This window comes from Balaenoptera acutorostrata, unplaced genomic scaffold (genome assembly GCF_949987535.1).
Source record: "Balaenoptera acutorostrata unplaced genomic scaffold, mBalAcu1.1 scaffold_61, whole genome shotgun sequence".
In the NCBI taxonomy this organism is placed as follows: Eukaryota; Metazoa; Chordata; class Mammalia; order Artiodactyla; family Balaenopteridae; genus Balaenoptera; species Balaenoptera acutorostrata.
Window position 1 is genome coordinate 795,023 of NW_026646471.1, and position 25,926 is coordinate 820,948.

Consider the following 25,926-nt stretch of genomic DNA (forward strand, 5'->3'; position numbering starts at 1 on the left):
GGCTGGCAGGAAACACTCGAGGGAAATGAAAGCTCTCTGTACCTCCAAATGGTCCCATTTTTTCCAGTTTCTATCATGTACTGACTATCAGGTAACAAAACACTCATGCCCTCCCTCTCCACCTCGTGATCGAGTCACGTGTCTGCACCCACGATGGGGACCAGGCGCCAGCGCTACATCACCCACAGACTGGGTGACACGCCAGGAGAAATCCCGGCCTCAAAGGGACACTGCATGGACGCACGCTTTAAAAGTACCAAATCCAAGAACGGACAAGCAGGTGGAACACATTCTCCTCAAGGGGGTGGTCAGGGCCAGGGGTCTGACTCCTGCCCACCACACGTGTCTCCAGAGCCAGAAATTACTTGACTAGGCACAGAAAAACCCAGGACCAACCAAGACCAGGCCCCAGAGAGCACAGAGGTTTAAATACCAGCCAGACCACAGGCAAGAACAGAAACAAAATGAAAAAAATAGGGGCACACGGAGACTTTCTCCCAGATACAATCCAGTACACTGAAAAGAGAATCTCTTTCTCACTACGTGAATCAATGTCATTTAATGCTGTGCCCCAGCTACAGCCATTTCATGCAGCCCTGCCTGGACTGCACTTCTGAGAGCACCACGCCCTGGTCATTCTCCTCACTCCCCTTCCCTGCCAACTTCTTAAGAGAAAGTGCTACTAGAAGAAAGACACAACGTCCTGCCACTCCGTGAATGAAACTCCGGCAGACAGAGAAACAGAGTCAGAATGAATTAAATCCCAGGCTCAGCACCAACACGGCCTCTGTGACCTTGGGCAGGACGTGTGGACTCTCCATGCCAAGTTTCCTCATCTGTAAAATGGGTAATAATAGCAGCTACTGATAGTTTTCATGTGAAGATTAAATGCATCAGTGTGTCACACTATACTCCTCTCAAATTAGCCTCCGCCTAAGTATTGATTATATTTTAAAAGAGGGAATCTGAAAGACCTCATGTACAACATGGTTTGAATCACAATTTTTAAAACTATGAGACCACACATTTATTCAATATTTTCCTAGAAATTATTTTTACAAACCCATAGTTATGTAAATTCAGTGCCCCCGTAACAAATTTCCTCAGAGGACATGGAAGCAACGAGCCTGGACGTATATGTTGTTACATCCTCACACATAAAATTTCCCTGTTACTCACATTCTCATAGAGAGCTTGAAGGGTCTCCAGATCAACCACAGAATTGTCCAAGTTCACCACAGCTGCGCAAAAAAGACAAAAGAAAGAATATAAATTGCCATAAGCCAACTGTGAAAAGCTCCAACCACCTCAAACAATAGTGACCGCCACAGAGTGCAGTTCATACCCGGCAGGCAGAGGATGGGGGCTCTGCCTTCACTGCAGCCTCTTGTCGGGCGCCCCCCCCCCCCAGGCCGAACTGGCATTTCAATGGGTCAGGTGTCAAGTGTCAAAGCTTTCACACGCTCCACAAATACAAAATCCCAGGAAGAGGGCCCAACGGTCACAGAGAAACTGTGAGTCTGTCTCTTTCATGACTCACCTGAATGAATTTGAAAAATCTGCTTAATACCAGAAAAATAGGCAAATCACTCATGTTACTGCCACATCCTGGTTTTACGCCAATAAATGCACATATCTGCCAATTTATGTAAAGACATTTGACAAAGATTAAATCTAATCACTAAACTGGTAGACTAATATGGAAACAGCAGGTGCATTTCCTGTTGCAACTTTTTAAATTGTTATAATCGAAGGATAATTCTTTGATCATGGTATTGAGATTGGCACAGATGCAACCCTAAAAATCCATCTTTAATATACAAACTGTCCTGCTTATACAAGGAAGAAGTGGAATGGATAATCAAAAACTGGAAATATGTTCTTAAATGTATTTTTTGGCCTGGGAAACGTAATGAATTTTGGAATTGGTGTGTTTTATTACTTAATTTAGGTGTAGGTTAACCAAAAGCATTTTGCATTTGTTGTGCAAAAATTAGCCGGAAGTGAGGTGAATTTGCTCTGATCAACTGTGTGCCAAGTAGTCACTGAAGCTGTTGTGGGATTAAAGATTCCTGGGAGAAAAATCACAGAGTGGATAATCAAAAAGTGGTTAGACTTACTTTGAAAATTGTGGCATTTCACAATGCTTTTTTCCTCAAAGCTTAAAGTACATGACACATTTTCTAGTTGACTCTGGCAAAATCCCAAGAAAGAATTTAGAAAGCCAAATTCGATACTGAAACACAGGATGGATAAGAAATCTCACCAAGATAATTTAGCATTTCTGTCTGGAGCTGGGAAGTGAGTCCAGATTCACCAAAAAATATCATATCAACTAGAATATAATACTTCTAGCCAAATAATATTCCACTATCTCAATCTCCAAAAAAATTAGATCTCAAGTTTAAATCTAAGAATTAAGATTTGCAATCAAATACTTTTTACTCTTTAGACCATATAAGGCAAGCATACCACAAACAGTTTAATGTTTCAAAGTAGTAAACCATAGCCCAACTATGACTAAATGTCAAAAGCTAATTAAAAGGGATTAACAAATGATTTTCACTAGAGGTAATATGGCTAAAAATAATGTAACAAAATACATAAAACTAAAATAAAGATAGCATCTTCACGCATGGAATTACCATTTTTAGATTACAAATCTTTATATTCGTGCAGAGTCTAGCCCTTAAGGAGACTCTTAGAGTGAATCCAAAGTTCTCTAACTTTGGAATTCATTAGCTAATAATCCAGTATTTCTATATTCCTTGGGTAATATACCAAGAGATCGATGGGAAACTATGGAGGAAATGCTAGTCTTCCACTTAACACAAGGTTTCATTTTCAGAACAAGGAAAAGAAACACAATAAAATCATTCATGCTCAAGTCAAAACTCATAAAAGATATGATTAACCTCTGACTTTATTATTTTAAAACATAGTATTATTTCCACAAGTTTTCCCTACATGAAATGTTACTTGTAAATATACTGAGGTTTCTCATATTTTATCTCATGCAATGTTACGTGCCAAAGAATATTTTTATAAATAGCACACGGTCCTAAGCAATTCCTCAAAAAGTCCTAATCCATGAAATGTCATTTTTAAACCATCCACAGGAAATCTCAATGGAAAGCAACACTGTTACTATTTTACCACATAATTTTCCCTTAATTGGCTTCACACATGAGAAATGAAAGACACAGGGACTAGATGAGGAGAAATATCGTTCATTCATGTTTGTTTATAACTTAGTCCTTCCCCTCCTTCTCCTCCCCCCACCACTAGCTTAAAAGTTTGACTCATTTTAGGCTAATATAGAGAGTGATGTCAGCCATTTGTTTAATGTAGTGATGAGATATTTAAAATATGAATCAATTCTTGACAACTAGTCACTTGACCATATGGCAAAAGTGTTAAATATATCTGTACTGGTTAAAAATTGCTTTCAGCTGTAAAAAGGATGTCTGAGTAAATAATGACAAACAAAATTGAGATAGGTTGGTACTGATTCCGTGACTACAAACAGGTTAGAGCCAACATTTTTTAATGGTCTTTTCCTCAAGTGGAAAAATGGCAGCCATGGCTCCACGGATCACTCTCACATTCCAGGTAAAATGAAGAAGGAAGAAAGGAAGCAACAAGAAGGCATGTGTAATGCCTATTCGTAGCAGATGTCTCCTTATGTCTCTCTGGCTAGAGTAGTTTCCCATGATCACCTAGAATTGAGGAGAAGCTGAAAAGTGTAGATAATGTGGACAAACTGCTATCTCTAAGAAAACAGTGTTTTAAAGCTCCAGCCTAAGTAATCTCTGAAACACTCCCTAACTTCCATAGCTCATCCTGACCTTCCCAGCCTCTTGATTCTACCCTTTAATACAAGTCGCCTGATACATTTCAGATATTCCCTCTTTTGTATGTGAGTATGTGCTCTGTCCCTCCAAGGAGATTTTGAAGAGTGTGATAGCAAGGATGTGTCTTAGGTATTATCAGCTTACGCCAGAGTGTTCCACATATAGTAGAAAACTGAAAAGATTACAGTGCAAAAACCAAAAGTCATTACTGAACCTTTGGAGAGAAGACATAACAGCCAAGCTTAAGAAAGAGTCACTAGGGCTTCCCTGGTGGCACAGTGGTTGAGAATCTGTCTGCTAATGCAGGGGACACGGGTTCGAGCCCTGGTCTGGGAAGATCCCACATGCCGCAGAGCAGCTGGGCCCGTGAGCCACAATTACTGAGCCTGCGCATCTGGAGCCTGTGCCCCGCAACAAGAGAGGCCGTGATGGTGAGAGGCCCGCGCACCGCGATGAAGAGTGGTCCCCACTTGCCGCAACTAGAGAAAAGCCCTCGCACAGAAACAAAGACCCAACACAGCCAAAAATAAATAAATAAATAAACAAAAGAACGTGAATTTCTTATTAAAAAAAAAAAAGAAAGAGTCACTAGAAGCCACGTATTTGCATTATCGGTTCCATAAATCCACAGAGGCAGCAACACCCAAGACAGCAAAAGGCAAATACCAGCACGGGTAGCAGTGCCGCTCACACAGTACCACGAGCGTAAAGGCCCATGTGATGATGAGGGAATCTGGCACTGAGTCCTACAGGGTAAGAGAAAGCTGCTTCTTGCGGGGAGAGGTCGCCTCTTCCGCTTCCCATCTGCAATCTTTGGGGGATGAAAATGGTCAGTGTTTACTCATTCAGGAGTTTCTAGTACTGTCTTTAACTGTCCTGCCAGGGGATATAAAAAGAAAAGAGAAAGAAAAAACACCAGTTTGGTAGAAAGGCCTAGAACTGTTATCTCTAAATTTTTACTTGAAACTCAGTAAAGCACAGAAACGTCGGCTGCGGGCATGCCGCTGTACCACATGATGGCAGTGGAGCCAAGGGTCACACACAGCGTCCCTTTATATGGAAAGACGATGGGCTGACACCTGCCTGAGAATCTGGTCACCCAGGAGTTACTCTAAAAACTGTCCAAATGTATGACTTAACAAAACTTTCCTAAAGATGCAGTCAAGCAACTTTTAAAGTTTTGTTGGCTTTGCTTGGCTTAACTGAACAAATCCAACAATTTATTAAAACTAACATTTCTCAGAGAGAGGAAGGCATCTGGGACCATCTTCAACTGAATATTTCACACTTGAAAATGAAACCAAGCAGAGCCCTGCGGGGCCCTCCCCGGTACAAAAGCCTTTCCGTGTCCCCCATTTCTTGTTTGTAGGAGAAAGGCTTCAGCCTCCGAGACCTTCCCTGAGTTACTAATGAAAGTGAGAGAACAAAGGAAAGACAGTCGGGAAACAGGAGTGCAGCTGGTGTAGCGACGGGGCAGGGTCCCAGTTCCTCCTCAAGGGATGTACTTAACAATCTGACACACACGGATCTCTGAGCTCTTCTACAGGGACTGGGGCCCCACCCGGTGGAGGATGGTGACTTCAGGCTGAGTACAAGCACAGGGACCCCAGACTGGTTGGAACCACAAGGCTGATGATGGAGATTCCTGGAGCCCCACCCGGTTATCTCCCCACCAAACGATCAGAGGAGGATCACACACCCAGCAACCCTCCCCCCAGATTTTGCCTATAGAAACTCTTCCCCCCAAAACATCAGAGATTTTTGAGCACAAACCACACATTCTCCTTGCTTGACCCTGTACCGAAACTTTCTCTGCTCAAACTCCAATATTTCGGTTTGTTTGGTTTGTTTGGCACATGGACTTGAGTCCGACAACAATAAGATGACAGGAAACACTACATTTGTGTTCCTTACACATCCCAGCACCAAACACGCTTGAGCTCCTGGTCACAGGTGCACAGGCACACCCTTCAGCGGGAAACTAGCCAGAAGACACATTGGGTTAGGGTTTGGGAAACACACAAGCTCTTGAAAAATACTTGAAGCAATTCTGGATTACCTAAACAATACAAAACATGTGTATTCATCTATGAAGAAAACAGAGTATCTTCTTGAAAACATTTTCATCCATTCATTGAACAAATATTCTTAGAGTCCTAAGTCTGGACCAGACACTCCTCTCAGCCCTGACAGACATGCTTCTTGTCCTTGAAGAGTTTACACTTTATTACCAAGCAATTAAAATGCTGTACGCCCTGGAAAGGAAGAAGATTGTAGCTTTATAACATTCTGTAACTTAGGAATCGTATTCATTTATACAATCCTCTCTTTTCAGGCAGCTTAACCAGGTGGCAGACAATAAAATGCCAGAATTCTATAGATTTTGTACTTAGGCTACGTAAAGAAAGGCTTTCCTATTGGAAAAAATTAACCTGACACCCAATCCATCACTGGTGCATCTCAAGCACACCTGCTTCTACAAGGTTAACAACCTAAGTGACTAAGTCAGTGGGCCTCACTGACAAGAGCTGCATAAGTTAAACTGTCAGCAAGTGTTTTTGCCTAAGTCAGTATGACACCTGCTTTTATGGGCAGGGGAAGAAGACGAGTATCAAGACTATGCTTCTGGAATAAAATCTTTAAATGCAAACATGACTGCCACTGTAGACCTTTTAATCTAGCGATACTGTATTTCACTTCTGTTTTTGGAGAGATGTGTTGACTGGACCACACTGGTATGACTCAGGGCTTATCTCAACTATTTAGATAAGATTTACTTGGGGACTTCCCTGGCGGTCCAGTGGTTAAGACTCTGCACTTCTACTGCAGAGAACGTGGGTTTGATCCCTGGTTGGGGAACTAAGATCCCACATGCCACATGGTGTGGCCAAAAAAAAAAAAAAGTAGACTTACTTAAAAAAAGATTTACTTGACTGTGGCAGGTGACAAAATCTAGGGTGTGGGATAAAGGAGGAAGAAGAAAAGATTGGTACATCCCAGATAGTGTTTATGTTAAGCATAGTGTATAAAAGACCAAATAGTTTCAAACAATGCATGGCACTTTGTGTAAAACAGCCACTGTCTGTTGAATGTTTTCCGTAAACCAACACTGCAAAACGTCCTTTATTGCCCATGGTCCTTTATTGCCCCAAATGGACTTCACCTTCCAGCTTAGGTAAACATTTATACTCATAAAATAGAGCTTAGTGAGTCTCCCTTGATTAGGACCCTAACTCTGGAATCACATTTGCCACTGTTTTCTAACACACGCTCTAAAAGAGCAACAGTGCAAAATTTTACTTTGAATGTAAGCATACATATTGCTCCATAAGTAGAGAACATATCAGAAATTTAAAATTCCTTACTCCAAAATAACTTTCACACAGATAATCATACTTTCTTCAGTGTAATTTACACAAGTACATCTGACTTTGAAAGAAACCCAGAACAGAAAGATTGAATTTACAAACACTATAAACAAACATTATAATTATGATTTTAGAGAAAAAATGTCCTTTTAAAAAGAATTCACCTAAACATACAGTTAAATACCTTCCTTACTATATTATACATGAGCAACTATATATTGGCACACAGGTTAAGGTAGGGGAAGTTTAGTCACTGAAAATTAAAAATGTATCAAAAAATAAATATATGTATATTTATAACTAAATAATTCAGAAAGGCTAAAAAATGAAGAGAAGTGAAATTATTCCCAGCACATGCAAATCAAGAAGGCAAGGGTTATGATCTTGATGTTTGACAACTTAAGATTCAGGCCGGGAACATTATGTGAACAACAAAACAATGAAAAAAGATATTTTTAATGCTAACAGCTACAATTCCCAATGAAATGATAATAGATATGAATTATGTCCCCCAAAACACAGGTGCAGCCTTCATAAGAAAGAAACTACAAAATATTGACAAGGAGAGACAGACAGACAGACACACTAACAATGGGTAACTTTAACAAACCACTCTGGTCAAAATGGATCAAGAAGAAAAATACAACTAAGGATTTAGATTATATAAACAGAAAAGAGTTTTATCTTATAGTTACATACTGAACTTTGTATTCTAATAAAACAGTATACACTTTCTTTTCAAGGCACATGAAATATTTATGAATATTGACTATTAAGTCGCAACAAAAACGCCAAGCAATGTCATAATACAAACTTATTTCCTAATCCCACAGAATAAACTATTAATGGATTTAAAAAACTCAGTTGTGAACTTGTAACCTACGCCTGAGAAGATTAGAGCTTACACACCAGAACTTGACATGTTACGGTCGTTCCTTTCATTGTATTACAGATGGTTTTGACTAACAACTTGGGTCTCAGGACTACTTTTCCAAAATATTTAAATGTACGAAAAATCTAAGGAACATACATGATATTTATCATGATCCACTTGGAATAATTTCGGGTTTACTTAACTCAACATGTAATTAATATGTGCAAAATGTGAGGGGCTGGTTCATGTGTGTGTTAAATCACATTTGGTCATTTGTTCAGTTAATGAAGGTTTTCTGTTTTCTCTGTCAATGTATAAATTTACGTGTAAGGGTTAGTTTGATGTTTCATTGTTCAGAGAAATGAGGGGTCAGTAAAATAACTGATAATCATGGGAGGAGTTTCCAACATTAGGATTTCTTTGATGTGATTTTAATAAATAAAAAGTTGCTTCTCAATATAACACTAACATTTAGAAACTTTCTCCACGTCCACACCTACTGCCTCACTGACCAGTGACCTCTTCCAACCATCACAAAAATTTGCTAAAGTCCTTTCCTTACCTGCTTCTGTACATAAATAATTCCATGAAAAATTCAACCATTAAAAGCAATCAGACTTTGAATTTCACAACCCACATAAAGATTCTTCTGCTTCCCACTAGCTAGCTATTTTACATTTGGTAGTGTTTATATGCATTTCTGTTTGTTTCTTCCTTTCAAGGGGACAGAGTCCATCTGAACCTGTCTATATAGGGAAATGAGTGCTGGTGGCTAAAATACTTTGTTAAACACTTAAGAATTCAGTCTCAGCTGCAATCACAATCCTCACTGTTCCCTTAAGAAGCCACATGTCCCATTACCCGATGGTTCTAGGAATGCAATCCCAGGTACCCATGAGCCCAGGGTCATGATAAATGGCTGAAGTACCAATCCTCCTGCTCTGCTCACCCCAGCACTCTCAGACCCTCACTCACCTCAAAGGATAAAGACCAGACAGCATCTGCAGAGCGACCTCTTTGGGCTAAAATAGCACATGTCAAGACACAAACAACTTTATAGAATTCAGTTTTAAAATACAAACATGACTCCAGTTATCCAAGGGGCTTTCCCTTGCCCCCAAATAACAGTCCAAATCCCCACCCATCTCATGGATTATGGAAAAGATATATTTTCGCAAAAACAACAACAACAACAAAAAGACTAGCGTATGGAACCTCTCCATCACAAAGCTGCTGTGATTCATTATGTGCTCACAGCTGGGGCCCCGCGGCCCTGGGCCAGCAGTGCCTTCAACCAGCACCCATGATTGTAAAGAAGAGACTCGGGTTACAGGGGAGGTGCCTGAGGGAGCTGCAGAGGGGACTGCAGGCCTCACAGACCTTACATCTGGGGGCAGAGGGGCAGGAAAAACAAACACAAACAAGACTTGATAGTAATTCAGACAGTACGTGCAGTGAAGGAAAGGAAGACCCACACCCAAAGCTCATTGCTTCAGAAAAGCCCCAGGTACTGTGTTTCTCCTTCCCACAAAAGTATAATTCAGAAGTCCACCAGTTGTGGAACAACGTCATAAAATATAAGCTAAGTGCAACCTAAGGGTTTTTGCTGGGCCTGTAATGAAAGGCTTATAATTCATTTTACCTTGATTTAATCATCTACATGTGACTTAAAATGATGAAGTCTTTCTTTTTATAAGAAACTCTAAGTAATGAATTTATATTTTAAATTAAAACATATTCTCAGCAACATGGATGAACCTGGAGATGATCATACTAAGTGAAGTAAATCAGACAGAGAAAGACAAATACCATATGATATCATTTATATGTGGAATCTGAAAAAATGGTACAAATGAACTTACAAAACAGAAACAGACTCACAGACATAGAAAACAAACGTATGGTTACCAAAGGGGAAGGGGGGGAGGGATAAATTAGGAGTTTGGGATTAGCAGATATACACCACTGTATATAAAATAGATAAACAACAAGGTCCTACTGTACAGCACAGGGAACTATACTCAATACCTTATAATAACCTAAAAGGGAAAAGAACCTAAAAATGTATATATATGTATAACTGAATCATTTTGCTGTACAGCTGAAACTAACACAACATTGTAAATCAACTATATTTCAATAAAAACTTAAAGAAAACCAAAGTTTATCAGAAAAAAAGACAACTGCTATAAACACTAAAGCAACCACTAAAGAGAAAATAAAAAGTTCTATTGCCAATAAGCAAATAAAGGAGATCATTTGAATCTTTTAAAAATAATTCAATTAAAAACATGTTCTGACATTAAATTTCTGAAAGTAGGTTTCAATACAAGTGTCTGTATCTCACATGCACTTTTCTCCCCAACGAGGCCATATCAATGACAAGGTCACACCGATGACAAGGTCACACCGATGACAAAGTCATGGAGCCCATTGGGTGGAGCCCACTTTCTTCTCAAATTTCTGACCCTTAGGGACTCTTCATTTCAATGAAAACTGTTCACTAAGCCACCCAACAGCATTGACTACATTTTTAATGTCTTGATAACTATACTAAATGGATCTTAAAATTCCATACACCATATGAAGAAAACACTTAAATGTTAAAAAAAAAAAAAAAAAAAAAAAAGAAGAACCTTGTAAACCTGAGTTTCATAAAGAAACCAGGCACTAGAAAACCTACTGGGAAAAAACAACACTGGCCACAGTGAACCCAACTTCTGAGACTATTACAAAAATAAACAAAGGATTATGAATAGCCTTTCTTATTGTGGACAGAAAATGTTGCTGGCCAGTTCAATCAACAATGAACGTGGCCATGAGCCACTGCAACTGCCCCCAGCAGTGCACCTCAGGTGACTCGAGGTGGAGAAAAACAGGACACTGGCCCAGAGAGCTGAGGCACACATCAAAGGAATGATTCCCATGAGCCCAGACTCTGGCATCTTCCCATACACAGAAAAGCACTAAAATCATCAACTTGAGATGTCTGTTTTTTGTGATTAGCAGTAATATTTTCATGTTTGACTACATGTGTTTTGTTTTGTTTTGTTTTTCCAGCAAAAACTCCTATATGCCCCTGCGCCTGCCTTACCTCTTTGGACAGTTCCTCAGAGTATCTGAGAGGCTGTTTCCCAGGCTCTAGTTCTCAGTCAGGTCCCCAAATAAAACTTAACTTGCAACTTGTAGGCTGTGCATTTTTCTTCAGTCGACATTATGGTAATTAATAAGCAAGTGAAAAAGCTTGCATCTTCAAGAAAGAAATTAGAAATTCTATTAAAAAAGAAACCTGGAGTCTGTAATGTACACCTTATTTGGTAGAAATTTCAGAAGAAAACCATTATTCAGTGGCAGGCAGTGGGGTAAAAAACTGCCCCACGAGTAGGCTACCAGAATATACTAGGGGAAAGAGTTACCACAAAACTTCTACAAAGTTCCAACAGTTCAGAAAGGGTATTTCCAGGTTTTTTAAGTGTTCTTATACTTTACACTCAAAGCTAGAAACTAGTTCACCTTTCAGGAAAATAGTATGTCAAGGCAGGAAACAGAAGCTTCTGTCTGTGTGCTTAGATTCTGCTCGTGTCCATCACCAAGGTTCATTTCACCACCAAAGCCTAAATCCTTCCCTCCGCCATCTTCCCTGCCACCAGGACCCACCAGCAACGCATGTGGAATGTGGGTGACACAAAGCACAGAGAAGATGATAAGAAAGCACACGGTTAAAGGAGACCCCGGGCTTTAAAGACCCAAACAAACTGCTCTCCTTGCAGATAAAGCACCAGCCAAAGATGCAGCCACACTTAACTTCTAAGAGCTGCTATTACACATAATTCTCATATTTGTCTCCATTCAGGAAAGAGAAATGGACACAGCCCAGTACCAACTCAGCATTTCAGTAATACTGATGGAAAACCCAAGCTAAGAACAATTGAATCTGCCGCGGTTACTTGCCCCCTGAACCTGAGCCCCCATTTCTCCCCTCCTACCTCTCACTTGAGAATTCCACCACAGGACACAGCGCCTGCATTCTTCTCCCTCCGCTGTCTCCTGGGCAAGGCTTGTAGTGGAACCCCCCAGAGCCACGAAGGAGGAAAGAGACCTTCACATCCTCCCAGCTCCCTGGGTGGCCAATCTGGAGTTTCAAGCACTCCCAAAGCCTGAAAACACACCTCATCCCCTAAGGATCCCAGGAAGGGGAGGACAACTAATACTGATTGTGTGTGTGTGTGTGCGCTCATGTGCACGCATGTGTGAATGTGTGTGTGAGTATCTGTGTGTGTACGTTTGCGTGTGAACGTGCATGCACGTGTTTACAGGAAATAACTCATTTAATAGCCCTTTTTACTAGTGAGGAAAGTGAGGAACAGAGATGAAGAAATTTGCCCAGGTTTACTTACCTAACCAGTGGCAGGGCTGAGATCCAAATCTGTCTTTGACTGGGTGGCTTAAACAACAGGAATTCAGGTCTCAAAATTCTGGAGACTGGAACTGGGGCAGATTTTCTTCCTGGCTCACAGAGTCCTGGTCTCTCCTCCTCTTCTTATTAGAATGCTAATCCCATCATGGGGGCTCTGCCCTCTTGACCTCATCTAAACCTGATTATGTCCCAAAGTCCCCACTAAACAGCATCACATTTGAGGTGAGGACTTCAACGCAGGAATGGGGGTGGGGTGGGATGGGTTGGGGCATGAACATTCAGTCCATAACAGAATCCAGGGAGCCTGGCCCCAGAACTCACACCCTCATCATTGCTAGACTACACTAGAAAGTAGAGGGAAACCCAGGGAAGAAAAGACACTGAGAAGAAATAATATGCTTAGACAGTGAGTCTGAATGAAAGCAGGCACCCCGAAGGACCACACTAGGGGGATATCCTGTATTTCCCTACATACTCTCTGAGCAACTGGTACCTAAAAGAGAGGCACAGAAAGTTCCACCTCTATGTACCACCAGACTTACAATAATCACAATATGCTTCAGTTATTTGATAACCTTAGCCCAGATTTCTTTTTCTATAAAAATTTTGTTTGGTTCAGTCAAGAACAAGCAACTCCACTAATTAATAATTTTCTTTAAAATATTTTTACTCACTTAATTCACAGATGTGAAAAAAAAACCCACAACTTCATTTCTCTAAGGAACAGAGTCAATAAGCAAACAAGGGAATTTGTATAAAATGACACTTAAAGCAAGAAACCAAATTTGCTAAATTTATATGGTGTAAAGTTTTAAAACTCCATATTGGTAGGAAAAAGTATTATGTACTCCTGCCAGTTCTGTTTTTGCATATTATTACATAACACAGGTCCTCACTCTGAAACAAGCTAACATGAACTCGGAGTCAGGGGGACAGATGCCCTCATTAAGGGGAAGTCACGGACACACTTGATCTATAAGCCTCAATTCCCTTCACTGCAAAATGGAAATTAACCCCCTTCCTCTGGACCATTTTACACAACTATCAGTAATAATCGGGGGAGGGGGTGGGGGTAAAATTCAGACCAATACTGAGTGCCGTCTCTTTGGATCCTGATAGAAAGGTTTCAGAATGGGTATCCTGCTTGTCAAGAGCAATTATCTTTCTAAGCACCTGCTGCCTTATGTAATTCCTTCCTATACAGTTATCAGGACAAGGCTTCTCAGCTCTGAGCCCCTTTGAGCCAGTGACCGAAGAGCAAAACATAAGCAACAAGATGCAGTTCCAACAAGGGGTGGAGGCAGGCAGACGTCACTGGAATTTCTGATTTAAATCTAAAACATGTTATTGTCCTTGTAAGGTATCCTTAACTACATTTTTTTAAAAAATAAAAAAAAAGTGCTTGAAAAGCAATCATTAGGCTTAGAGACCAAAAATAAAAACAACCATGGTTTCATTTACGTTATCAACTATATTTCTATCAGAATACTAGTTAGTTTTACATAATTATCGCCTTTAATTTCAAGTCATGTAATTTTGATAAATCACGTTTGAACAGGATAGAAATTTCAACAAGGACACAATTTAGTATTCACTGCCCTTGGCTCACAATACCAGCTGGCTTTAAACAGGGCAGACATTCAAAGGAGGGAAGGAACCTGGGCCTTAACAGCCCGGGGCGGCTACTCCTGGGTGGAGAGTGACACTTGTTTCCATGGGCAGGGCCATCAAACACTTTCTTAGGCGTCCCTTGCTACTGAATCTGTCATCGATGTTGACATACATGTACCAAGGGAATGTAACAGGGTACGTGAGCCAGTTAAGGGTTCAGTGCTTGGGGTACCTGCACCTCAGGGTGGCTGGCGGTGCCCCTGTGGCCTGTAAGAAGGCCACACTCCAGAGGCAGCTCCTGCAAGGTCCTCAGCCCTCCGATAGCTGAGGCTTGCTCATTCGTACACTAATACGTGAAACTAAGGGTATATAAGGCCTGTGGATTAGCTGAAATCTCTTAGACATGCCCCAGCCACCTCCATCCACAGGCTGAGCACGAGAAACCCCGCGAAGTGAGTCTACAGCTGGGGTCCTTAAGGAGGCCACCCAAGGCTTTGTCCCGAACAGCCCTGGTTGCGGCCCTGGCTGCACCGTATTTCCAGCATCTCCAGCAGACTGAGGGCAAAAGATCCCTCCCTCTGTGATGGGTCTGTATCGGTGCAGAGCAAACCTTTCAGACAAGATATTGGCGAGAGGACCTCCAAAGACAGAAAGCTAGACAACCTCAGGGTTACGGTAACCCTGCTGGCCAGGGATAATAAATATCTAAATGAGAGAGAATTAGGTCAGAAACTGCTTCATTTGATCTGGTGGCAGGGTTACTACTTGTGTGCCTGCAAAACGTCCACTTAGCACTTGCTGTCCAGGCAGTATTATGAATGGCATCCCTTCCACCCTCAGAAGTATCCCAGGCTGGATGATGAACCACGTGGATCTTCTACCCAGGAGTGAGACTGGGCATGGGGGGGAAAGCTGAGCTTTATGAAATTCAGAACTCCTTTACAGCTACTATGATCTACCAAAATGGACCTAAGAGTTGCGAAGGCCACACTGACTCCTTATGGGCCAAAAGCTATACAGGAAATTCAATTTATTTTCACTAAACTACAAATCTGTAGATACTCTCATAATACCCATTTCTGGGAATAATACTAGATTATTTAAAGGAATCCTCCCATTGAGAACAATTAAAAATGCTGGATAAAATATATTTGTAAAATATCTTAAAGTCTTCGAAGAGCTGACGAGATAGGAATTAGGATTCTAATCAAAAGGTAAGAGAGAGCCCTGAGACAGGAGCCAGCTCAGAGTCTGCCTTTGCCCTGCCTGACCCAACAAATCTCAACTTCGTGCTGACAGTTTCCGGGGCCCGGGGCTAAATACGAAAGCTCAAGGCCCACCCAAAGTACAGGTTCTAGACCTTCTTGACAATAAACTGGGACTCTAATGGCTACACACAGGGAGATCAACTCCTGCAGTGATGGACAGTTAGCCCTGCCTGATGGGGCCTTTGGAGCCTGATTTAAGGAGATCCTAAACCCAGAGTTGCTCGGAGCCCCAGCACAGACTAGGGCAAATCTGCTCTGAAAAGTACCTTCATCCTAGAGTTTAAATTATTCTAAACCCTTGGAGTGGGAGTTTTCAGAGGTGCACACCATTTTCACTCCTCCCATCTAAAAATTGTTACAAAATGCAGGATAATTTAGAGTTTACCAGGCATGTTCACAACTGCATCACAGCAGCTCAGGCCTCCATTATAAGTGCCACACACACACACAGACACACACATGCACACGCACACACACACGGATACGGTGACAGAGAAGGATTAGACCTTTGGCACCTATGACCCAGACCCTAATTACTCCAGTGCAGCACTTTACAATAGAAACATTACAAAGGAAACTCAGCTCTAAGCTTTCCTAGAGTTCTCTGACAGGGAAGAAGACAGAAGAAAATTCCTGCAGTTTTCACCATCTTACACATGCTTTGCTTTGAGATGCCAATGCTGGTGGTAGGAAAAGCACAATCTTCGAGGAACAATATGTGTGGATGGGAGAGGAAGAGCAGTTAGTGAGGAGGGCTGAGGGCAGGTCAGTCTATCCTATTAACAAGCTGCGTGACACTGAGCAAGAGACACAACCACTGAAAGAGCTTAGTTTGCTCTTGTATAAGGTCACCCCGGAGGTCTGGATACATCCTATGGCCACTTCCACATCCAAATCAATTGGTGTTTACACGTCCGTGGACTTCTCAGTGGAGGTACATCCTGACAGAAGTCAGTTTTACTATGGAGGCCGCATGTGATTTGCTCACGGACACCACGGTCCCGAAAACACACAGCAGACCCGGGCTTCTGGCACCGAAAGGCACACCCTCGCTCCTGCAGATCTGCAAGCCAGCCTTGCTTTAGAAAACCGTGGGCAGGGTCTCAAAGTGACTCCAGGCAATCATCTGACATCCTAACAGGATGAAGCTTATGGAGCTTTCAAGTGCTGCCAGCCACACCCGGCCCGTGAGCTAACCCGGGAGGCTTCCAATGATCTCTCGCTGGCTTCACTCACTCACACTCACACACACACACACACACACACACACACACACACGTTAGGCAACTCCTTTGCTCAGAAGGTTCTCATTACTAACTCAACCCAGGCAATATCCGATTGAAGGAAAGGACTATAGCATTAATTTCAGATTTCATTCCATGGCTTGACTGGGCTACATCTGCCAGCTTTAGAAAAGCAAGTACTTCTTGTTGCCGGCCTTGGCGTCCTGTTTTATGACAACAACCCCCAATGCTTCCACTTGAGAAAGGCTCCTCACCACCAAAGCAGCTTAATAAAAATTTAAATTGTGATTGTGCTACTCATGGATTGACAGGGCAGGACAAGCTTGTGCTATTTATGAATTATTCCACACATTATTTTAAGCTGACCAAATAGAATCCACATTCATAAAGGGGTAAGCTGGAAAGCCAGGTAAATGTTTTCAAGATTTTTAAACCATATTTTGTTAACAGGTAAACTGGCATTCCATTGGATAATTTAATCTGCTTTAAATCTATTCTAAGGCTCTGAACAGCTTAAGGGACATTTTGAATATAAATTTAATTCCTCTATTCACCTTCGGGCAATATCTTTCAGCACAAATGTGATAGGACAATATAGCATAGGGATGCCTGTCAATAGTAAAGTATTAAAATACTGACATGAAAGCCATTTTAAAAATGGTAAAAATCACCCTATTTCCAAATATAGAAAATATTTTATAAGCCTGGTTAAAGATATAAATTAAAACAACACCATAAAAAAATAACAAATGTCATGCTATTACTGCTTCCATGGGTCTGGATCACCAAGAATAACATAAACGGGTAAGAATAATTTGAAACTATCTTTGATGCTTATTAGAAAAATAATTCGGTCCCCGTATGTGGAGAGAAGCCTGGGGGTTACACGCTAGTCATCCCAAGGAACTGAAAAAAGAGGGACCAGTTGTCCAGCCTAAAAAGTTACACATAATAAAGCTGCTTGAGTGATTCTTTCAGCATCTCACAGCCTCTCGGAACAGGAGGATGAAGAGAATACGTCCCATCACCTACTCAATGCTTTAAAGGCATCTGAGACAAGTGGTCATGCAGCCTCTTCAACAGTTTTGAGTTTTCATTTAATCACTATACACAGCAATCCAGTCTACTCTTCCACGTCTCTAATCATAAGGAAATTTTTAAAACAACAACAATCAAAACAAGCTTTCATGTAACTCTGGTTTTAGCTGATCTATTAGAAAATCTTAGGTTTACTTCCTCTTCTTTATGTTAGCTCAGCAAACATCTGAGATTTACTCTTAGCATATTGTCCTCTCCTGTGGACCATCCTCCCCAGGTATCATCAGGGGCTGAGGCACGGCCCACACCTGGATCTCACCAGTGTTCACCAGTCTCTCTTTGGACATGGCACAGAGAAGTCAAATCAGGTACAGGGCACAGTGGGACTAGTATTTCTCATGAGTTAAAAATTAAATATTTGCTAATGCACACTAAACATGTCACATGAGAATCATGCTCTTAGCAAGATACAGAAATAACACAAAAGCCAAATTACTCACAACCTTTCCAGAAACAATCATGGTAGAAAGTTTGGTAGCACTTACAGGAAACATACTCACCTCAATCTACACAGAGAGTCTAAGTATGAAATAATTTTACCACTAAGCAGCACATCCTTTGGCCCAAATTTGAGTATTCAAAAGCTGAACTTTTATTTTTCACTTACCATGTTGTATATCTTTCATATCTAAGTGAAGGCTAGACATCAATATTCCAACTGCTTGTGACCTTTTGTTGCTTAGTAACTTGACAACCTGTTCAAGAAAGAAAGGAAAAGGGAGAAATGTTATTTGAACTCAGTGATAGGCTTAATAGCATGTTATTTTTATCCTAAATGAAGAACAAATAACAGTTAAAGTACCAGAACTGATGTGAACAAGCTTTTGGGTTTTGTATCTCCCGTCTTCAAAATCCCCACTTTTGCCCTGTTGTTCACAAGCAGCCTAAGCATCAGGCTCTTTACCTGCCTTGTAAGAGCCTGATCTGCCATCACTGAAATTTCTAACCATCTGGGAAGTTAGTTTGGTCTCTGTGAAATAACAATTACACACCTGATCATTTGCAGCCTGAGATTTAAAAAGTGTTCTTTGTTTTTAAATGCAGAACCTTGAAACACTGGCCAATAAGTAAAGGGAAAAATAAAAGTACGCAGAGAATCTGTTAGATCAGATTAGTTTGACCACAAAATAGAAAATGTGCTTTTATGAAGGTTTTTTAGAAAGCTCACTATTTTACTGGCATTTGCTCTCGTTTTGCATTTGGCCCACATTTTGGGAGGAACGTTCCAACTAATTAATAGTGATACAATCATCAAATCCAAGGGGCTGTGTTAGCTCAATCTCAAATCTTTCCAGAGAATCCGGAAGAGTCAGTTCACACAACCCATGAGAAGTTTCCTGACACAGATGTAGGCATGTTTAAATTATGTTTTCTAGACAATAACACATCACTGATAAATCCTGCTTATGACACTATTATCTCAGACACTGATCTTACGTAGAGCAGCAATTTCTACTTACTCTCAGCATTTTGTTATAAATTTGCTTAGAAAAACACTAGAGGAAAAGAAAAAAGTTAAGGTCAAATTCCAGAAGTGACAGCTGCCCTAAGTTGATCAATTAGGAAACTAATAAAATAATCATGCCCAGCTGTCAAACAAATCACAGTGTAAGATAATATTCTCAACAGGAATAATAGCATTCTTGGTTCCCTATCAGGGATACAGGTGGAGAAAATGACAAATCCATTCCAGGAGAACCAACCGCGAAAACCCCACAGTCATTTCTGAAAGCTTCTTGAGGAAAGGGACATTAACACCCCACAAGAAGCAGTGCCTCCTAATAGGAAAGACATAGAAACTGATTCTCAGTTTGCTCTTTAAACATTTTAATTCAGCTTAGAACTTAAATTTGAATCCATTCATACCTAAACTATTTTTATCAATAACAATTTCCTCTTCCAATGTGAAAAAATAGAAACTTAATTTCAGAAAAGCAGAGGCATGTATTCTGTTCTAAAAATGTTTCTAACTTCAAATAAATAGAATCTGGGTCTCATCTGTGCTACAATGAAAAAACTGCTTTTCCTAAGGTTTCCTATCTCTCCCCACCCCCTGATTCCTAATTACAATGGGCACGTCTGCATCCATATGTCATCTGACCTTCCTGCTGTGCTGACATGTTTATTACACGCTTATAAAAACTCTGGTGAAAATTAATTTCTAACCCTCAATTAAAATTGGCGTCTGTAAGGCCTGCACAGGGAGCTCTCACGCCTACTACTGGGGGTCAATCACCCAAACAGGAAGAGAGGGTCCTCGCACCTCCAACAGGAAGGGGTCTCTACTTCCCCGGCAGGAGGAAGGGAGATGTTCTTCCCGCCAAGCAACAAGCTCAGCCAATGGAAAATGTCGCAGCTCAGCCAATGAGAAACCTGAACTCCCACTTTCCTCCAAGGAACTTTTATAGAGGACAGTCCCGCCCACTGCCCCTTTTCTCTATAAAAGCTCCTGTCCTTTGTTCTCCGCATTTCCCTGTGGTCAAAAGCTTGAATTTATTTCCCCAACTACGATTCCCCTGGTTATTCCCAAATAAACTCATGCTGCTGAGATAACTGGCTATTTTATTTTTAAAGTTGACACTCTCTACTCCAGGGTTCCTGCTAGTCTGGCTCAGGCTTTTTTAAGGTGAACTATTCTGATTTCACATTAAATATTGGTATATCCCAGAGTTCTGCTCTCAGCTCCATATTCTCTTCAATGTATGACCTATATTTTCTCCTCCATCAACATGTATGCCTGCACTTATATAACTGTGTTCTTTTAACAGCACCTTAACCTCAGCAGTATCCTATTTTCCTAACAAATATCTCCGCATCAATTACCCACATAAACCTCCATCTGACATGTCTAATACCAAACTTGTCATCAAGCCCACCCCAAAAACCTACTCAGCTTCTCCTCTTTTATTCCATATGTTGAGATCATGCACCACCATTTTCAGTCCACCATCAAAGTTAGAAATCCAGAAATCATTCTAGATCCACTCCCCCCCCCCTTCACCTGCATGTTCTGGTCTGACAAGTCCTGTCAGTTTTAAGTCTGCTATATCCTTGAAATCCACCCCTTCCTCCTTAACTCTACTGTCAGCATGTACTTCTGTATTATAACTTGCAGAGATCAATGCAAAGGATCCTAACCAGACTTCCCAGTTCTAGTCCAGTGGTTCCCAAGGTGTATTTCCTGCAACAGGGGGCACCATAATCACCTGGGAACTCATTAAAGATGCAAAATCTCTGTCAGAAAGCTGTTAGTCAGAAGATCTAGGCAAAGAAAGACTCAATCAGCATTTTAAAAAGCCTTCCAGGTGATTATAGAATAAACAACGATTCTCATGTCTTCCTATCCATTCTCCAGTATCATCTCTAAAAGTGCCGCTATTTGCAAGTCACTCCCTTGCCTTTTAAACCTGAGAGGCTCATAAATAAGGGTAGGTCACATAGCCTCTTCACAGACTGTTTCACAGTTCATACCTGAAACTTGCTTTTCCTCTTATAATTGAAATGAACTTGACTATAAACTCTATGTTACATTTAAATGCCAAAGATTATAGATAGGAATAATAATTATTGATCACCTTCCAAAAATCATACATACAGGAGAGAACACATGTCTAAAAGGATCAATTCCACAATTCCCTGGAGTTATTCAACCTAATATAAAGAAACCACCATCATCACTTCCCTCTCTCTCTCTCTCCCAATCTCTCTTTAATAAACTGAATAACAAGAACTTGAAGCTATCAAACTACAACATTTTTAGAATCCAGTGACTATATATATAATGGAGATGAAGGAGTTAACTCTTACAAAATGATCTTAAAACGCTTAGATGAAAAGCAGAAAATACAGATTTAGCAAATTTGAATATTCCAGAAGGCAATCTACAGATTCAGTGCAATCCGTGTCAAAATGCTACAGGCATTTTTCACAGAAATAGAACAAATAAGCCTAAATCTGCATGGAAACACAAAAGACTCCAAATAGCCAAAACCATCTTTAGAAAGAACGAAGCTGGAGGTATCACACTCCTTGATTTCAAACTACACAACAAAGCTACTATAATCAAAACAGTATTGTACTGGAATAAAAAAACAGACACATAGATCCATGGAACAGAATAGAGAGTCCAAAAATAAACCCAAGTTTATATGGTCAAATTCATCTACAACAAAGGAGGCAAAAATATATAATGGAGAAAAGACAGTCTCTTCAATAAATGATGTTGGGAAAACTGACAGCTACATGTAAAAGAATCAAAGCGGACTACTTTCTCACACCATATTAAAAAATAAACTCAAATGTATAAAGACATAAATATAAGACTGGAAACCATAAAACTACAAGGAAACACAGGCAATATGCTCTTTGACATCAGTTTCAGCAATATTTTTTTGAATATGTCACCTCAGGTAAGAAAAGCAAAAGCAAAACTAAACAAATGGGACTACATCAAACTAAAAACCTTTTTCACAGTGAAGGAAACTAAGAACAACAACAACAACAAAAGGCTGCCTAATTAAATGGATGAAGATATATCCAAACAATGTATCTGATAAGGAGTTAATATCCAAAATATACAAAGAACTCATACAACTCAACAATAAAAAACAAAAAAAACAAGGGACTTCCCTGGTGGAACAGTGGTTAAGAATCTGCTTGCCAATGCAGGGGACGTGGGTTCGAGCCCTGGTCTGGGAAGATCCCACATGCCACGGAGCACTAAGCCCGTGCACCACAACAACTGAGCCTGAGCTTTAAAGCCCGCAAGCCACAACTACTGAGCCCGTGAGCCACAACTACTGAAGCCTGCACACCTACAGCCCATGCTCCACAACAAGAGAAGCCACGGCAATGAGAAGCCCATGTACCACAACGAAGAGTAGAGAGCTGCCTCAACTAGAGAAAGACCGTGCACAGCAACGAAAACCCAACACAGCCAAAAATACATAAATAAATTTATTTAAAAACAAAACAAAACAAACAAAAAAACACCAACCAAACAACCTGATTAAAACATGGGCAAAGGACCAGAATAGACATTTTTCCAAAGAAGACATACAGATGGCCCCCAGACACATGAAAAATGCTCAACATCACTAATCATTAGGGAAATGCAAATCAAAACCACAATAAGATAACATCTCACACCTGTCAGAATGGCTATAAAGTCTGCTACTGTTATTTACTGTCAATTTCTCCATTTTGTCTGTTAATATTTTCTTCATGTATTTGCATGGACCTACGTTGGGTGCATATACACTTACAATTGTTGTATCTTCTTGGATTGATCCCTTGATCACTATTTAATGTCATTCTTTATCTACTGTTACAGTCTTCATTTTAGTCTATTTTGTCTGATGTATTAGTACCCCAGCTTTCTTTTCATTTCCGTTTGTACAGAATACCTGTTACTCCCCTCACTTTCAGTCTGTGTTTGTCTTTAGATCTGAAGTGAGTCTCTTGTAGGTAACATATATATGGGTCCAGTTTGTGTATCCACTCAGCCAATCTATGTCTTTTGATTGGAGCACTTAGTCCAGGTACATTTAAAGTAATTATTTTTTTTTTTAATTTATTTTATTTATTTATTTTTGGCTGTGCTGGGTCTTCGGTTCGTGCGAGGGCTTTCTCTAGTTGCGGCAAGTGGGGGCCACTCTTCATCGCGGTGCGGGGACCGCTCTTCATCGCGGTGCACGGGCCTTTCACTATCGCGGCCCCTCCCGTTGCGGGGCACAGGCTCCAGACGCGCAGGCTCAGCAGCTGTGGCTCACGGGCCCAGCTGCTCCGTGGCATGTGGGATCTTCCCAGACCAGGGCTCGAACCCGTGTCTCCTGCATTAGCAGGCAGATTCTCAACCACTGCGCCACCAGGGAAGCTCTAAAGTAATTATTGATAGATATGTACTTACTGCCATTTTGTTAATTGTTTTTTTAACCAATTTTCATTGGACTATAGTTGCTTTACAATGTTGTATTAGTTTCTGCTATACAGTAAAGTGAATCAGCTATACGTATACATATACCCCCTCTTTTTTGGATTTCCTTCCCATTTAGGTCACCACAGAGTATTGAGTAGAGTTCCCTGTGCTATACAGTAGGTTCTCATTAGTTATCTATTTCATACATAGTAGTGTATATGTCAATCCCAATCTCTCTTATTAATTGTTTTTATAGTTCTTTTTTGTTCACTTCCCTTGTGATGTGATGACTATCTTATGTTGGATACCTTTCTCATTTTTTCTGTGTTATCTATTACAGATTTTTGGGTTGTGGTAACCATGAGGTTTATATACAACAATAACAATTTCTCTCTCCCTCTCTGTATATATTATATATATAAAATATATACACATATATATGTGTATATGTGTGTGTTTATTTTATTTTTAAATTTATTTTTATTGAAGTATAGTTGCTATTCAATATTATATAAGTTACAGGTGTACAATACAGTGATTCCCAATTTTTAAAGGTTATTCTCCATTTGTAGTCACTACAAAATATTGGCTATATTCCCCATGTTGTATAATATATCCTTGTAGCTTATTTTATACCTATAGTTTGTACCTCTTACTCCCCTACCTCTTTATTGACCTTCTCCCCTTCCCTCTGCCCACTGGTAATCATTAGTATGTTCTCTATATCTGTGAGTCTGCTTCTTTTTTATTATATTCACTAGTTTCTTGTGTTTCTTAGATTCCACATATAAGTGATATCATACAGTATTGCCTTTCTCTGTCTGATTTATTTCACCTAGCATAATGCTCTCCAAGTCCATTCATGTTGCTGCAAATGGCATTATTTCATTCTTTTTTATGGCTAGGTAGTATTCCATTATATATATATATATATATATAGAGAGAGAGAGAGAGAGAGAGAGAGAGAGAGAGAGAGAGAGAGGAGAGAGAGAGAGAGAGAGAGAGATACATCTAGAAATGTGACACATATATATATGTCATCTTCTTTATCCATTCATTTGTTGATGGGCACTTAGGTTGCTACCATATCCTAGCTATTCTAAACAGTGCTGCTATGAACACTGCAGAGCATGTATCTTTTCAAATTAGCATATTTGGGTTTCTTTGGATATATACCCAGGAGTGAAACTGCTAGGTCATATGGTAGTCCTATTTTTAGTTTTTTTGAGAAGCCTCCATATTGTTTTCCACAGTGACTGCACCAATTTACATTCCCACCAGCAGTGTACAAGGGTTCTCTTTTCTCCACATCCTCGCCAACATTTGTTATTTGTGTTCCTTTTGATGATAACCTTTCTGACAGGTGTGAGGTGATATCTCACTGTGGTTTTGATTTGCATTTCTCTGATAATTAACCATGTTGAGCATTTTTAATCTGCCTGTTGTCCTTATTTAGAAAAATATCTATTCAGGTCTTCTGCCCATTCTTTAATCAGGTTGTTTCTTTTTTTAATGTTGAGCTGTATGAGCTGTTTATATACATTGGATATTAATCTCTTATGGGTCATATCATTTGCAAATATTTTCTCCCATTCAGTAAGTTCTCTTTTCGTTTGGTTGATCGTTTCTTTTGCTGTGCAAAAGGTTTTAAGTTTAATTAGGTCCCACCTGTTTATGTTTGCTTATATTTCCTTTGCTTTGGGAGACAGATCCAAAAACAATATTGCTAAGGCCAATGTGAAAGAGTGTTCTGCCTATGTTTTCCTCTAGTTTTAGAATATCCAATCTTACATTTAGGTCTTTATCCATTTTGAGCTTATTTTTGTCTATGGTGTTAGAGAATGTTCTAATTTCATTCTTTTCCATGTAGTTGTCCAGTTTTCCAGCACCACTTATTGAAGAGACTGTCTTATCGCCATTGGGTATTCTTAACTCCTTTGTTGTAGATTAATTGACCCTAAGTGCGTGGGTTTATTACTGGGTTTTCTATCCTGTTCAATTTATCCAGGTGTCTGTTTCTGTGCCAATCCCATACTGTTTTGATTACTGTAGCTTTTTAGTTATAAGTGATTATTTTAAATTTCTGATCTCTTAATTCAAATATCTTTTAGCAATCCTGAATTTTTACTCCCCCCACCAAGTTTATTGTTTTTGACATCATATTTTACATGTTTCTGTAACTACTTATTGTGGATGCAGATGATTTTACTATTTCTGTCTTTTAACCTTTCTACTAGCTTTGATCTATTACCTCTAATGTATATTTGCCTTTATC

At 40.1% G+C, this 25,926-nt stretch overlaps 1 protein-coding gene across 1 annotated transcript in view; it reads right to left on the reverse strand.

Annotated features, from left to right (window-relative positions):
- Positions 1–25,926, reverse strand: part of FMN2 (formin 2) — a 340,034-nt gene that overhangs the window by 136,882 nt on the left and 177,226 nt on the right. The window contains exons 7-8 of the mRNA XM_057539598.1: positions 18,342–18,429; positions 1,180–1,241 (exon numbers count right to left, since the gene is read on the reverse strand). Coding sequence (XP_057395581.1) covers positions 1,180–1,241; positions 18,342–18,429 — 150 coding nt within the window. The remainder of the gene's footprint in view (positions 1–1,179; positions 1,242–18,341; positions 18,430–25,926) is intronic.